Source organism: Paroedura picta, chromosome 2 (genome assembly GCF_049243985.1).
Source record: "Paroedura picta isolate Pp20150507F chromosome 2, Ppicta_v3.0, whole genome shotgun sequence".
Taxonomy (NCBI): Eukaryota; Metazoa; Chordata; class Lepidosauria; order Squamata; family Gekkonidae; genus Paroedura; species Paroedura picta.
Genome location: NC_135370.1, coordinates 98,868,808 through 98,881,485, shown reverse-complemented (window position 1 = coordinate 98,881,485; position 12,678 = coordinate 98,868,808). Strand labels below are relative to the sequence as shown.

Below are 12,678 nucleotides of genomic sequence, written 5' to 3'. Positions count from 1 at the left end.
ACTCCCTGGAGAAGAGCCTAATGCTGGGAATGATTGAGGGCAAAAGAAGAAGGGGATGACAGAGAATGAGGTGGCTGGATGGAGTCACTGAAGCAGTAGGTGCAAAATGGACTCCGGGGAATGTTAGAGGACAGGAAGGCCTGGAGGATGATTGTCCATGGGGTCGTGATGGGTCAGACATGACTTCGCACCTAACAACAACAATTGGAATTAATTCAGAGATCTGTCCTTGGTTAATTTCTCTTTCTACACATTGTCTCTAGATGACCTCATCAAATTCCATGGCTTTCAATAATACTTGTACATGGAGGGTACCAAGGTTTACCGCTCTGTCAACCTCCTTCCACTCTCACATCTCCTGTTATTTGGCTGATGGGGATGTCTCAAATCATCGCAGACTCAATATATCCAAGACTGAACTTGCCATCTTTCTTCTGCTCCTTGTACACAATCCAAATTTACAGCATTACTATTCACTCTGTGCAACAAACGTGAAAACTAACCTTTTTGGGACATGTTTCTCTATTGTTCTCCACATTCAGTGCCTTACCAGAGCATTGTCATTCTTTATTCAAGACTAGATCTAAAGCCCATTTTACTATTAAATAAAATGGGCGCTAGATGGGCGGGGGGCTCCCAAAGGCTTCTGCGTAGCCGTGGGCGACGTGGTGCGGGTCCGCAGAAGCCTTCCCCCCCTGGCGACTGAGGGAGGCTTGAACGTCGGCGGGGCTGGATGCAGGGGAAGCGGCCTACCTGTCCTGGGCGCTTGCGGCTCCTGAGCGGCTGGCGAGGGCAGGAGTTTGCGGCGGTGGGGTCCTGCGGACACGGCGTGGCTGTTGTGTTGGCGGCCATTTTTTTTCTCGTGCTGGGGCCGCGTCTGCAGGGTGTCGCCGGTGGAGGGCATGGGCGGCGGCCTGCGTTTCACCAGGGCTGTCGTGGAGCGGTGGGCCTGGCCACAGCGGCGTTGGTGAAAGGATGGCTGCCCAGGAGGTCTGGAGGTGCAGGTGGCGGTGATGGGCAGGCAGGGAAGCGTGGGGGACGCGGCGGCGATGGTGAGCCAGTCGGAGAGGTGGCGAAGCAGCACACCGGTGAGTGGGAAGTATGGGGGGGTGGGAAGGTCGCAGGCGCTGGCGGGCTGCGAGGGGCGTTTGGGGTGGGGTTGGGAAGGGCGAGGATGGGCGGCTTGGTGGGAGAGGGCGCAGGTAGGAGCAGCATCTGTGTGTCAGGGCAGGAGGCGGCCGGAGGGGAAGCAGTTCTCCCCGAGGCCACCGGCGTGGGGCGAGCCTCCTCCCTGGCAGCCATCCGGTAAGGTTGGCGGCTCGGGAGGACTGCACAGTTGGAGGCGTGGCGTTCGGGAGACGGGCCAAGTGTCCAAGAGGGAGGCACGCTTCGCGCGCCTCCCAATTGGACACTTGGCCCTGGAGTGCCACTCGGAGGAGCGAATCAGGAGCCGCAAAGCGGCTCCTGATTCGTTCCTCCGAGTTTTTATCCCGGACAGAGCCCACCCTAACTCCTCCCCACCAGCCCTTACTGTTTTATTTCGTTTAAAGATGGTAAAACTGCAGCCTGTTTCCCACTCTTTCAAACAACTCTGGTTCACACTCTTGGCTACTACAATCATCTGCTATCTTCTGTTGTAGCTCCTCAGACCCCTCCTGCTGCCACCCTGACCATGTTATTTTCCTCCTTAAATCTCCACAATGCCTTACTGTCTACTCAAAATCCAACACAAATTTCACATTTATAAAAGCCAGCTTATTTTTCCTGCTTTGACTCTTCTTCTCCCTTCATTTCCCAGTCATGGACCTCAGCCTTCCAGCTCCATCATCCTCAGATATTCCAATTTTGTCTACCTCAAATTACCTGTTATTCTTCCACTGCTATGATTATCTCCCAGATGTAATTGCATGAGATCACTCATATGAGACCACTCTCACTTCCAAATCCCTTCATTACTCCACCATCTTTAGCACAATCTCTTAGCTGTGAGTAAGGATCCAAGTGATCTGGCTTATACTCAAATATGTCAATGGAAGACACTTCTGCCTCCACAAGGGTATCCACAATTTCATCAGATTACCTCGTCACACTTCTCCTCATGCTCCAGCTCATATAGTTTGAGGGACCCTTGGGTATTTTTGAGATTCAGTTTAATGTTTGCAAACCATCTCAGTACTACTCAACAGTTTTAAGAAATTGTTTCCCACATTTTGCTCATTTCTTCCAAGCAACAAATCCACAAAAAGCTTCCTGGGCTTGGCAAAACAAGAATCCACAAGTACAAAACAGAACAACTGAAAGGTACTTGAAATAATTTTAATTTAAAAATTGTCCCTATTTGCATTTTAAACTTGTCTTTTTCTGAGAGGGAGGGAGCAGGGGGCCTGTAGATGTTATTGGTTATGCCTTGTCTCAACCAAATGCCTGGTGGAAGAGCTCCCATTTGCAGGCCCTGTGGAAATATTTTAGCTCCATCAGGGCTCTGATCTTCTCCGGGAGCTCATTCTATCAGGTGGAGGCCAGGACGATGGGAGCCAGGACAGAGAATGCTCTACCCCTAGTTGAGGCAAGGCAGGCTTCTTTAGGGTCAGGGACCATTAGCCGGTTGGTGGTGGCGGAGCGTAGAGCACATAAATTCATTTTTTGAAGTTCAAAAGCCACTCAGCTACACTACTCATTTCTTCAGCATTTTCACAATCCATAAAAGTGTGCAAGCACATTCATTTTATATAGTAGCTATAGCTATGTCTGCCCTAAACTGCAAGTCAAAGAGAGGCATCTGGAGAAGAGCTAGATTCATGTCCGGTAGTATCATACAGACCAACATAATATTGAGTGTCTCAGTTTTCAAGAGCCAACTTCATCAGGACTTTTGAAATCTTACACTCTGAAAATCTCATTGGTCTTAGGTGCTATTGAACTCAAATTTAGTTCTATTGCAGACCAATGTGGCTTCCCTTGGAAACTACGCACTCAAGGACCATGGGCCAGCTAACATAGTAAAGACTCCCAACCATGTATCCTCTGCATCCTCTGCATCTACTCCACATATTTCACATGTTTACTTGGGGGGTGGGGATTGTTGCCACAAAAATTGCTCTGTAAAGTATCTTAAGCACCTAGCATGATTTATCCTCAGTGAACAAGTTCCACAACCTTGGCCATTCCATATTAAAAAGAGCTGCATGCCAGAAAAATGCATGTCTTCCGATAACAAAGCAGTGAAGTCATCTTGGACACGTGCCACTGGGCCGTCTTTTCTTCTGTGCACAACTCTGCATTTTGCTCAATGAACACAATGCTTATAAATGGAATGATTCTTGAAATAAATCCTAGTTCTATAAAGAGAAATTATATGGGGAGGCAGAAAAAGGAGCGGCATAATCACAATATATGGGGAAGGGTGTACAACCAGAAAATAATTAGTATTGCATGAATTAATACATTCTCAAAAAATAATAGCATGTTTGGTCTACTTTTGTTAAGATGATATAGGATTTGTTAAGGAACACTTAACATCTTCTCCTTTGTTTATAACAAATATAGGGCAGAGCTCTGGCAGGTGAAACTAAAGAAGCTCTGGTCACTCTCTGGGAAAGATGAAGGAAAATCAGATGGATTATCTGATGAGCAGAAAAGATTGTGCTGTAGGTAAACACTACGGTGCTGTGGTAAATCTAGCTCACAAACCACAAACTGAAATTTAAGTGCTTTCTTTTGTAAAGCCACCTGAACAAGCAAATCTTTTTACTAAATCATATCAATATACCATTCAAGATTAAGGACTGCCAGCACCCCACAACTGAGTACAAATATGCAAAGTATCACAACTGCCTCACCTTTACTGTGGTTCTTTGCTAGAGAGAGAGAGAGAGAGAGAGAGAGAGAGAGAGAGAGAGAGAGTCTCTCTCATTTGCTTGGTAAAGTATTATTCTGTCAACCAATGCAAGGCCTGTTGAAATACTACCTACAACTCTACCTAGCCAGGTTAAAGAGGGCTTCCCCCCCCTTATTTTAGACCATCCCACTCCAGTTAGTCGAGCAGAGTTTATATGAGGGTGGTGTACTGGTTTCAACTGTTTTATTATTGTAAACTGTCCAGAGTCCACTTGCAAGGAAGGCCAGTATAGAAATTTAATAACTAATAAATAAATTTTCCTGCGGGCATAACAGTGCATATCTGGATGCCTCCAACAGCAAGACAATTCTGCAGGGAGAAATTCCCTCCCTTCTGCATGTGTAACCCCTAGCTAGGAATGGAATGAGTCAGGAAGGGTAGAGCCTTAGATGCAGAAAGGTGCCAAATGTGTGGAAAGCAGAAGAGGGAAGCAAGACTGCCTACCCAAAGACGGTGAATTTTAATCATAGGCTCTTAGTGCCTTGTTTAAGGTAACCATGATTTCTTTATGGAAACTGTTAAAGGAGGGAGACTTTGTTCCAAATTGTAAATATTAGAATTATTGATTCAGGTTTGTATTATCTAATGGGGACCCACATATTTGAAACTGGTGCACATAAACTTCAGCTGGAGACTACCTGGGCCACCAACAAGAGAAAAAAGATGGATTTTGGGGGTGGCAAGTGGTAAAGGAGGGGAAAGTTAATTGTTTGGACTTTAAAAGATCTTTGTTCTGTTGTTCTATGATATGATGTCACAAGTACAAACAATTATTCTCTTTGAATTACTGCAGGATCCATTCCAAGTTCTGCCCCACAGAACCCACCAGCAGAGGTTACACATGCATACCAAACTATCTGCTATGTGATATGAACACATCAATAGGACTGCAAGAAAAAATACAAGAAGATTGCAATGAGAAGTCCACACCAAATTGAAATGTAACAATTACCGACCTACAACGAATGCATTTTTTTAATCCATTGTTTATTTTTGGGATTCACTTGCTTGGGTTTTTTATTTAAAATTGTCTCATATCAAACAGAATTACAAATAATGGAGACAAGAAAGAGGTATGTACCTGAATTTCTTTCTTGGAAAGCAGATGCTACAGGACACTGAGTTATTATAAATCTTACAACGGTTGAAATTCACTATGATGGATAAAATCCTGTTCAGCCAAGAGTCAGCCAGGTAGAAGGTCAAGCACGTAACACAAACAAATCCAGCATGTTTTAAAACTAACTACAATAAATGAACCTTAAGCATTAAACTCCTGGTTTACCATACAGCAGCATCAGATCATAAGATGTGACCTCTCAGGAAGGGAACAAGGGAACTTCTTTCACTGTGGATGGCATGAGCCAGCTCCATCCCTACCAGCTCTGCTACACCAGGACTAGCTAGAAGCAACTAGAAAACACGGTTCTCCTTTATATAGCAGCAGACAATAAGCAGCTTCTTTGAAGGAGAAAATGGGACACACAATGGCCAACAGTAGTTTATGCTGCTTTGCAACGGTAACCTCCATCTTGACCCCATCAAAACAACATTGTACTCACCAACTGCATAGAGAAAGGGGCACAGGAGAATTGAAAGGGACAAGAGAGGTCACTGGGGGCCACTCTTTGTTCCAGCTTAGCTGCAAGGGAAGTTTCAACAGAATCCAATCTACTGGTGATACTACACCTGTTCTATTTTCTTATCCACACATGGTAGTACTGTTCTGATCATGACTCTACACCCTCCTATTGTTCACAGGTACCGAAAATGGTATTCCTCCATGACCTTTTTCCTTTAAAGAAATAATTTACACTTCTGCTTCATGGCACCCTATCACTACACCTCTTTCCCCAAACTGCTGTTAAGAAGTAAGCCCTCTAAGCCTTAATCCAATACTCAGGGATCAACTTGCACAACTTTCCCCCCCTCCAAATAAGACTGTACCCCAGTTTTAGCTAACTCTAGATAGAAATTTTGCACTCATTTTCTCTTTCTTTCTCTTGTATTCCAACCTCAACAAGCAAACTACCCCCCCCCAGCACATAGACACCAAAAAAGGAACAGATTGTTAAGTGCTAGCATGACAGTCCTTTTGTTTTTAATGCAACTTTTAATGTGCAAAGATTGATACACAGCTTGGGGGTAACAGGGGAGGAAGATGCAGTGAACAGGATGGTTAACTTGCACAGTAAGATCATCTACACCACAGAAATTGTGCTTTTATTCCACAAAACAGAATAGAAACACATGGGGAAAAATCAGGAATAATGGCATAAAGCAAAACCCCAATTTATTACTGACGTAGTCTGAATCCGTAATAACTGTGTACATGATTTAAGGCAACTGTAACCCAAATGCCTAGCATGGACACACTGTTGGTGCTGTTTAAAGGAAAGTGACTAAAGGAGCAAGTCTTTGCTAACAGTATCAGTCAGGAAAAGGTAGGATTAGACCAGGCTTTCTCAAGAACTACCCAGAGCTGCAAAGAATGAGCAGCATAAAAATCCAAATAAAATAAAATAAGAGGGGGTTCGTGAAACCCTGGTTTCTTGATGGCTCTGGAAGAGTTTTGCTGATTGGATGGGAGTTACATCGAATCATAGAGTTGGAAGGGGCCATACAGGTCATCTAGTCCTCCCTGCTTAATGCAGGATAAGTATCTGACCAGCCACTGCTTGAAGGCCACTAGTGAGGGGGGGGGGCTCACAACCTCCACAGGAAACCTTTTCCATTGCTGAACTATTCTGATGGTTGAATTGCCCCCTCCCCATCTAGCCAGTTTCATTCTACACATAGTTTAACCCATTACTGTAGGTAATGGGTTTTGCCACCAACAGGAAACTTTCCCTGCCCTCCTCTAAGTGACAATATTTCAAATACTTAAAGACAGCAATCATGTCCCCTCCTCTTCTTCAGCCTGAATATTCCCAAGTCCCTCACCCTTTCCTAATAGGGCTTGATCCCCAGGTCATGGATCATCCTTGTCATTCTCTGTACTATTTCAATTTTGTCCACACCCTTTTTTAAGTGAGGCCTCCAGAGCTGCACACAGTGCAGCTGACCAATGTGATATATTAATTTGTATATGTTTTTAAATATATATATATGGTTATGTTGTCTCACCCCCCCCCCAAAAAAAAGGTCAATAATGGTCCTGGAGGGGTGGAAAGGGTGGGGACCCTGGTCATAAAAATGAATTCTGGGGGGAAGGGGCATGGCAGAGAGGTGTAACCTACTGACATCACTTTCTGGATTTCTCAAAGTCAAAAAATTGTTGCAGGCGTTTCTCAACAGTAAAAATGATGAGAAAGATTGGATTAGACTGCCTATGAGACTTGTCTAACACTGGCCATACATACATAAAATATTTTTTTAAATTACTGATGGCTGCTGCAGGAAAATGAATAACTGCCTCTCACTTCTGCTAGTCATTCAATGTAATGCTTTACTTACCCCTCACGATAAAGCTACTAAATTCTAATTATATTTTACCACACTCCTCTACTTATCTCCCTCAAATTCTTTATTCTCACTGTCCTGTTTATAGTCTAGACCGGGGGTCATCAACCCCCAGTCTGCGGTCCAGTGCCAGGCCATGGCTCCCTCTCCCCACCCCCGACCGCAGTGGGAAGCTCGCCAGGCTGCGAGCTAATCGGCCGCTTCAAAGCATGCTGGTGATGCAAACGCGCATGCGCCACTGCCATGTACAAATGCACGTGCATGGCGAGTCCGCGCGGGGGCCCGGGTCGCCCTCTCCCCCCCCCCATGGCAATGGGCCGCAACCTTAAAAAGGTCCCTAACCTTTTTATCACCGGGGACCAGTCAATGCTTGACAATTTTACTGAGGCCCGGGGGGATTAGACTTTTGCCAAGGGACGCTGCTACCGTCTGAGCCCCTGCTCCACTTGCTTTCCCACCGGCATCCCTGACTTCCCGCTGCCCACTAGAGGGTGCTGCCAGCAGCAGCTGCACAGTGCCTTGCCGAGGGGGAGTCCCAGCCATGGCAGCCGCTGGAGAGCACCAAAGGTGAGCCGATAGCAGAGTGGCAGGGCAGCCCCCGAGGCAGCAGCCATGGATGAGGATGAGGAGGAGCCGCTGCCCGGTAGCAACTGATCCACGGACCGGGACCAGTCCCCGGACCGGGGGTTGGGGACCCCTGGTCTAGACCATTGTGCTTGATTATAGAAGTGCACGTCCCTGTTTGTCTGTTACTACAGCTAGGCATCTTTTTTTCTAATTTATGCCTGCCCACTTCATTTCTGTCTTACTTTCTTCTAGTTCAGCAGCATCTTAAAGACCAACAAAGATTTATTCCAGACGTGAGCTTTTGAGTGCAAGCACTCTTCCTCAGCTCACACGAATAAATTTTATTGGTCTTAAAGGTGCTGCTGGACTCTGATTTTATTGTGCTACTTCAGACCAACACGGCTACCCATTTTAATCTTTCTTCTAGTTGTTGCTCAATACGCCCTTTCCTTTCATTTCTAATGTAATTGTTTTAACTAAAACGTTCACCCTTCTAATAACAGCTGAATTCATCGTGTGGTTCATCTTACTTCTTTGGTGGTCTTTTAGCAAAGTTTAAGGCAACTACTTTTTATTTTCTACATTTAGCAAAGTGTCTGCACACTCAACATTCAATTCAACATCTCAAGTTTCTTTAATTAAACAAACTGAATCTTATGCTTATTGTAATCTGGTACAAAATTTATTCAGATCAAATTTGCAACTTATTTTATCAATGTAATTATTCAAATCCTTATATAAATTTTCAAGATTAATTTAATGATCCATTTCAACAGAGTAATTACTCATTCAAATTTGAGCAGGCTCAAGCAGAGTCGGCTGAAACTCAACCCCTCCAAGACGGAGGTCCTTCTATGGCTAGGAAGGAAGAGGACAGGTCAGGAAGTATGTTTACCCATCCTGGCTGGGATGCACCACTGGCCAGAAATTTGGGGATGATCCTTGATGCCTTGCTTTCTATGGATGCACAGGTCACAAGGGAGCCCACCAGGCATTCTACCATCTATGCCAGGTGAGTAAGCCAGGTGAGGCTACTATTGCCCTATCTGTCTTCAGAACAGCTGGCCATGGTGATCCATGTGACTGTCACCTCCGGAATTGACATTTATAACTCGCTCTTATGCTGGCCTGCCCTTGTCTCTGACCCGAAAATTTAAACTGGTACAGAATGAAACTACTAGGGTCCTCACAGGAACACCTTGGAGGGCCCACATCCAGCCTGTGCTGAGGCAGCTGCATTGGTTGCCAGTTGCAACCCAGATCAGGTTCAAGATTTTGGTTCTGACCTTTAAGGCCCTTTGCGGTCTGGGATCTATATATCTGAGAGACCTGTCACCTTATGCCCCCTGCAAGGATTTACACTCTGCAGGTACTAACTTGGTGGTGGTACCCGGCCCCCAGGAAGTTTGCCTGGCCTCGAGCAGGGCCATGGCCTTTTCGGACCTGGCTCCAACCTGGTGGAATGAGCTCCTGGAAAAGCTGAGGGCCCTGCAGAAGCTCTCTGCATTCCACAGGACCTGCAAGATGGAGCACTTCCACAAAGTCTTCGTTTGAGGCCAGGGCACAGGAGATCAGATGAGCCCCTCCTAGTTAGATCATCACTGGGTTAGACCATCACCTGGTAGTAGACCACCAGCACCCATAGAATACTCCCATGATTCACAGAGATCTCCCATGATCTAGTTGATCAGTGGGGGGGGGGGATAGGTTTTTGATGCTGGGATATATAATTTTAACATTGGGATTAATAATATTGTATTTTAAGTGGGGTTTTATTACTATCTAACCGGCAATGGGTAATAAATATAATAATAATAACAACAACAATCATCATCATCTGATTTTTTTAAAGGAAGCCATGTAATGGGTTGAATTCTATGCAGCACCAGTGTATTTGGTGGAAGTGGATATTTTCCCAATTCCTCTATTCCCAGCAGTCAGACAAGGTGATGCCAAGGGGCAGAAAACCCACATAAAGAAAAACTATGCAACATAGGCAGATTAACTGATAAAAGCAAGCAAAATTGTCTTTTTAACTGTGCTCCAGCTCCAAGAATCACCTCTGCAAAGTTCACAGGTAATTGTTGTGGGAAGGGAAAATTGGAGAAAATTTTAAATATTTATTATGCTGGTGCTGTATAGAATTCAGATTTCAGTAATTTAAGAACTAATTCTCTAATCCTCCACTCAGGTTATTTATTATTTCACTTCCCCTAGCTTGGTCATTACTGTCCTGCATTTATTGGAAACATCATGAATTTGAGGTGAAATACCCAACTCCAACCACAGCAGAATAGCCAAAAATCACAGTTTTATTTCTACTTCATGTTGTGCAAATATTCGCACAATTATTAAATGACTGAATAAGCAAACCTGTGTTTAAAATAATATTTTAGAGAGACCCATAAACAGTTATAAGGAAGAGAATTACATGCTTTTTTGCTTCTACAGTGTTAATCCAGTATATACCTTAAACAAAATCATAATTCTAAAAATTAGATCAACATTTCACTTCAACTTCAACAGCCACTTTCTCAATCTAACTACCTTCAAACCCTCATTACACACCTCACATACTGTTAAAATATATTTTAAACTATTGTGCTCCTTGAACAGATGTTATGCACAAAAAGGACAAGGGAAAGTGAATGGCTCACATCTTAGAGGTTTTTTTTCCTTTTCCTGTTTGCTACATCGTAAACTGGAACATCAACAGGTCCTCTGTGGTGAGTTCAATGTTCTAGAACACCAGTACAGCTGATGCATTAATCTGCAGAACACATGAATACATTTCCATTTTGCATCTTAATAGAGACTTTAGTCCTTTACTTTCTTCCCATCAACCTGTAATATCCAAAGCTGACCGGAATAAAGCAGGGCTGCCAATCACACATAACTGGGAGAGAAATCCAAGAGATCAAGCTATTATTTTAACTGCCATTCATAAGATTTACCAGCTTCTGTGTCTTCCTTTCCATAAATGTATTGTTTCCTACCTACAGCCTCTGTCATTATGGTACTTGAACTCTCCCTTTGTTCCTATTTGCTCTTGAACCTTGCCAGTTTCCTGCTTGGCTGTTCCAGTCCCCAGACACTCCTTCCATTCTGCTCCCTCATGCTTAGTTCTCTTTTTCTCCATTTTCTCCTGTAGTATTAGAATCATAGAATCATAGAGTTGGAAGGGGCCATACAGGCCATCTAGTCCAACCCCCTGCTATACACAGGATCAGCCCTAAGCATCCAAAAGCATCCAAGAAAAGTGTGTATCCAACCTTTGCTTGAAGACTGCCAGTGAGGGGGAGCTCACCACCTCCTTAGGCTGCCGATTCCACTGCTGAACTACTCTGTGAAAATTTTTTCCTGATATCTAGCCTATATCGTTGTACTTGTAGTTTAAACCCATTACTGCATGTCCTTTCCTGTGCAGCCAACGGAACGACCCCTGATTACTCACCAAGAGGGGTCCTTCTCCTCAGGGGTCAGGAGGACAGCTTGATGGGTGTTTCCCAGCTCTCTTTGAGGGAGGCAGGTAATTTAAATATTCCGTCTTCCTGTGGGAAACGCCCCTCTCAGCCAGTCGGTATCTCCGAAGAGTCCTTCATGTCCTGTGCCATCACTGCTATAACGTAAGCTTGTTAACACCAGACACAGACACTACACCGAGGAAGGAGGGCAAGGAAGACTAGACACAGAACAAACCCATGTCAACAATCTACCTATCAGGCGTCTATTTTCAAATGCTCTTATTCCATTTTTTTTTGTAAACCTTAACCTCCAGAGTGGAGAACTCAACAGAACACTCCTGAAATAAAACCAGTTGTGATGGACCTCCCTACTGGGCAGGACAAGCTGTCCTCCTGACCCCTGAGGAGAAGGACCCCTCTCGGTCAGTAATCAGGGGTCGTTCTCCCTCTGGGTCAGGAGGACAGTTTGATGGGACCTTAAAGAGCAGTCCCAAACCCAGGGCAGGTCTGTTATACTAGGTCCATCACGTGAGACAGAACTCTACGCCCGAAGGCAGCCTGTTCCATCTCCCCTTGCTGAATCTTATAATGCTTGACAAACTTGGAGGGCGTGGCCCAGGTAGCGGCCTTGCATACCTCCTCCACTGAAGCTCGCTTGGCAAAGGCTGCTGAGGCGGCAGCATTCCACAGAGAATGAGCAGTGATGCCCTCAGGCACCGTCTTACCCGCGGCCCTGTAGGCCTCTACTATGCATGCCCGCACTGTCCTGCTGATGGCAGCCTTGGTTAAGGACTGCCCCCTCTTGTCCCGAGACCCCTATGAACAAGGCCTCGGACTGTCTGAAGTCACTAGTCCTAGCAATGTAAACCTTAAGGGCTCTCTTGACGTCCAGCTTATGCCAGACCCGCTCCTGATCCGAGCTAGGATGAGGAAAAAATGCGGGCAAACTGATTTCCTGCAAAAGGTGAAACCTAGACTCCACCTTGGGCCTGAATAAGGGATTCACCCGCAGCACCACCTTGGAGTCCCGGAAAGTACAGAGATTCTTGTCTATGGACAGTGCCCTCAATTCGGACACTCTCCTAGCGGACGTGATAGCCACGAGAAAAATCATTTTCAGACTAAGCGTGGAAAGGGACACAGACCTAATCGGCTCAAATGGCTCCCTGGTCAATGCCATGAGTACTAACCCCAAGTTCCAGATGGGAAAAAGGTTTTTAGGTGGCGGCTCTAGTTTAGCAGCCTCTTTTAAAAACCTGACAATATGTGGATGCTTGGACAGCGAAA

General features: G+C 45.2%; 1 protein-coding gene across 6 annotated transcripts in view; it reads right to left on the bottom strand.

Annotated features, from left to right (window-relative positions):
* Positions 1–12,678, bottom strand: part of TEAD1 (TEA domain transcription factor 1) — a 253,177-nt gene that overhangs the window by 200,184 nt on the left and 40,315 nt on the right. For 4 of the 6 annotated variants that reach the window (XM_077321831.1, XM_077321832.1, XM_077321835.1 and 1 more), the window contains exon 1: positions 10,585–10,603. The exons of the other annotated variants lie outside the window; for them this stretch is intronic. In XM_077321831.1, coding sequence (XP_077177946.1) covers positions 10,585–10,586 — 2 coding nt within the window. In that variant the 5' untranslated portion in view covers positions 10,587–10,603. Of the gene's footprint in view, positions 1–10,584; positions 10,604–12,678 lie in introns of those variants that run through there. 6 annotated transcript variants of the gene reach the window in all.